The 2,400-nt window shown below is 33.3% G+C and overlaps 1 protein-coding gene and 1 long non-coding RNA gene across 2 annotated transcripts in view; one reads left to right on the top strand and one right to left on the bottom strand.

Annotated features, from left to right (window-relative positions):
* LOC106527589 (uncharacterized) overlaps window positions 1-726 on the top strand; it is a 58,606-nt gene extending 57,880 nt beyond the window's left edge. Inside the window, exon 3 of the long non-coding RNA XR_001311404.1 lies at window positions 293-726. This is a non-coding gene — a long non-coding RNA (uncharacterized LOC106527589). The remainder of the gene's footprint in view (window positions 1-292) is intronic.
* Window positions 727-1,128: 402 nt separating this feature from the next.
* The window catches only part of LOC106527594 (ectonucleotide pyrophosphatase/phosphodiesterase family member 7), a 7,393-nt gene continuing 6,121 nt past the window's right edge, over window positions 1,129-2,400 (bottom strand). Inside the window, exons 5-6 of the mRNA XM_014022517.1 lie at window positions 1,980-2,103; window positions 1,129-1,770 (exon numbers count right to left, since the gene is read on the bottom strand). Coding sequence (XP_013877971.1) covers window positions 1,710-1,770; window positions 1,980-2,103 — 185 coding nt within the window. The 3' untranslated portion in view covers window positions 1,129-1,709. The remainder of the gene's footprint in view (window positions 1,771-1,979; window positions 2,104-2,400) is intronic.

Here is a 2,400-nt window from a genome sequence, read left to right as displayed (position 1 = left end):
GTGTGTGTGTGTGTGTGTGTGTGTGTGTGTGTGTGTGTGTGTGTGTGTTCTAAGAGAGAGAGGGAGAGAATTTAGAATAACAACTATATAACTAATTTCCCTTTGGGATCATAAAGTATTTTTGAATTGAATCCTATAAAAACATGGCATTAATGTTTCAGCTCTTGTTCAGCTCCTCACTGGTCAGATGCTCAAGCATATAAATATCCAAATTACCTTATTTAATAAAATTAAATATTCATATTAACAATATACAGAAGTTGTACTAACATTATAATCATGTTAATTTCAGAATCCGGTTYAAAATCCTGGTCCTCACCTTCAGAGCTCTTCATGGCCAACACCTGGACACATTACGTCTCATTTCCCCTTACAACCCCAGAGGAGACCTCCGCTCACAGGATCAACATCTCATTATGGTTCCCCTCACTCACTTTAAGACCCCTGGTGACCGGTCCTTCTCCTCTGTGGCCCCCAGGCTCTGGAATGAACTCCCTGTTAATCTGTGCTCCCTTGATAACATCGTCTCTTTCAAGTCACTCCTAAAAACTCACTTTTTCACTCGTTTAGCTAACCATTTCACCATTACTGCCAGCCTACCTCCAGTGTAAACGCTCATCAATGTGTGTTTTTAATTATTGAACTTAGACCATATTTTTCTATCTCGTATTCATTATGTTTTTGTGTATTAATGTATACTTTGAACTGCATTGACCTTGTGTTTGATTTATAATTTTAGAAATTTGTTCTTGATTTGATGTTTCAATTGTCGTTGCTTATGTTTAATTATGTTTTCTGTTTCATTTTATTCTTTCCACTATTTTTTATACTGTTAATGATTGTACAGCACCTTGTGAATATATTTCTGTAATAGGCGCATTATAAATAAAACTTTACTTACTAACATGGAAAATGATAGTATTTCAAATAGACTTTCGAGTTTTACTGATTATTTTGCTGTTGATTAATTCATCTGTTTACCATCAACAAAAGTGCACAAATTAATTTTTATTTATGACATTTTTACATTAGAAACGGGTAAACAAAGTAAAAATTTGTGATTTTCTCCTAAAATATTATTGTTTTATAATATGCGATTATGTCTGAGAGAAATGCAACAAGTCATTGTGTTGGTCATGAGAATAGTTTAATTTTGAAAATCTTAACCGGAAGTTTTGCTCCCACTTGTGTAACTTGACACCCGACACAAGCAGCGCGTGCTGAAATATGACACTCGGGGGCTCCCGTAGTCAAAACATGATTCAAGTGCACGTTGCTCACGCGCAGCCTTTTTCTAATTCAGTCTTATCAATGAGTTTTAATAATAATAATAGTAATAATAATAATAATAATAGTTTATTTATTGCTAAATATAAATTGTAAAAATAGCATAAGAAGGAACAGTTCTAACAGTTTTGAAAACCAGCTTTTATCGTTTTTGTTGCAAGAAAAAAAATTAACACAAATATAATTTATTGACATATTTCAACCCAAACACGCAACTAATAAATTATGGCTTAAAGCAAATATAAAGATAACTTTTCCAAAGATTTTAATTGAAGTTTGTTATCAAAACCTTTGTTCGCTTACAGTTTATACGTCAAATTAAACTAAAAAGCTGCTTTAAATAATAAATTTCCTCTCCTTTGGTAATAATTTTTACACATTTTAGTTGTTTTATTCCAGAAGGATGATCCAAACCGTGACGATCAAAGTGACGTTTGTTTCGTCTCTTTTTCTGGAGCATCGTTGAAGCTTTCTGATCTGGAACTGAGAAATAAGGTCGGAGTTAAAGTCGAGAAAAAAAAAACACTTTTTTTAAAAGGAAAAGAGTTAAAAGTTTTACATTTAGTTTCATAAACAGCATTAATTGATTCAATCAAACTGATAAAACTGACTTTGAAGATCCTGTTATTAAAAATGGTAATTGTAAATGACTAATTAAACAAATGAATAACTTGTAATTAATAGGTTTTTACCTTTCATTCTTGCGTTTCCTCTTCAGTAATTTATGTGAAACGGTGAAAATGAAAACTACAAGAAGAAAGCCGGCTACAGCAGCAAACCCAGTGAAGGTGTTTCTCAGGAAGTTGACACTTTCACCTGAGGAGAGAAACAAACACAACATCTGTTTGTGTACTTTGATGTTTTGAACTTTACTCACTTTGTTTCGTATAAATCCTGATCATTATTGTTTCACAGTTCTGTCTCCTGTCTTTTTGTCCACGTTTCTGTCTCAAATTCATGAACCTGCTGCTCTTTTTAACATTTCCTTTGACTTTTGCTGCTACGCTTTAATCACAAATAATTCCTGAAAACAAGTAATTGTCGTCCGGCTGTTTGATCTTCAGATGACACTGCAGGCTCATTCTTCATCCACAAATTCTGACAGTGGGAGCG

Source organism: Austrofundulus limnaeus, unplaced genomic scaffold (genome assembly GCF_001266775.1).
Source record: "Austrofundulus limnaeus strain Quisiro unplaced genomic scaffold, Austrofundulus_limnaeus-1.0 Scaffold333, whole genome shotgun sequence".
Lineage (NCBI taxonomy): Eukaryota > Metazoa > Chordata > Actinopteri > Cyprinodontiformes > Rivulidae > Austrofundulus > Austrofundulus limnaeus.
The sequence above is the reverse complement of the archived record's forward strand: the minus strand, read 5'-3'. Positions and strand labels throughout refer to the sequence as shown.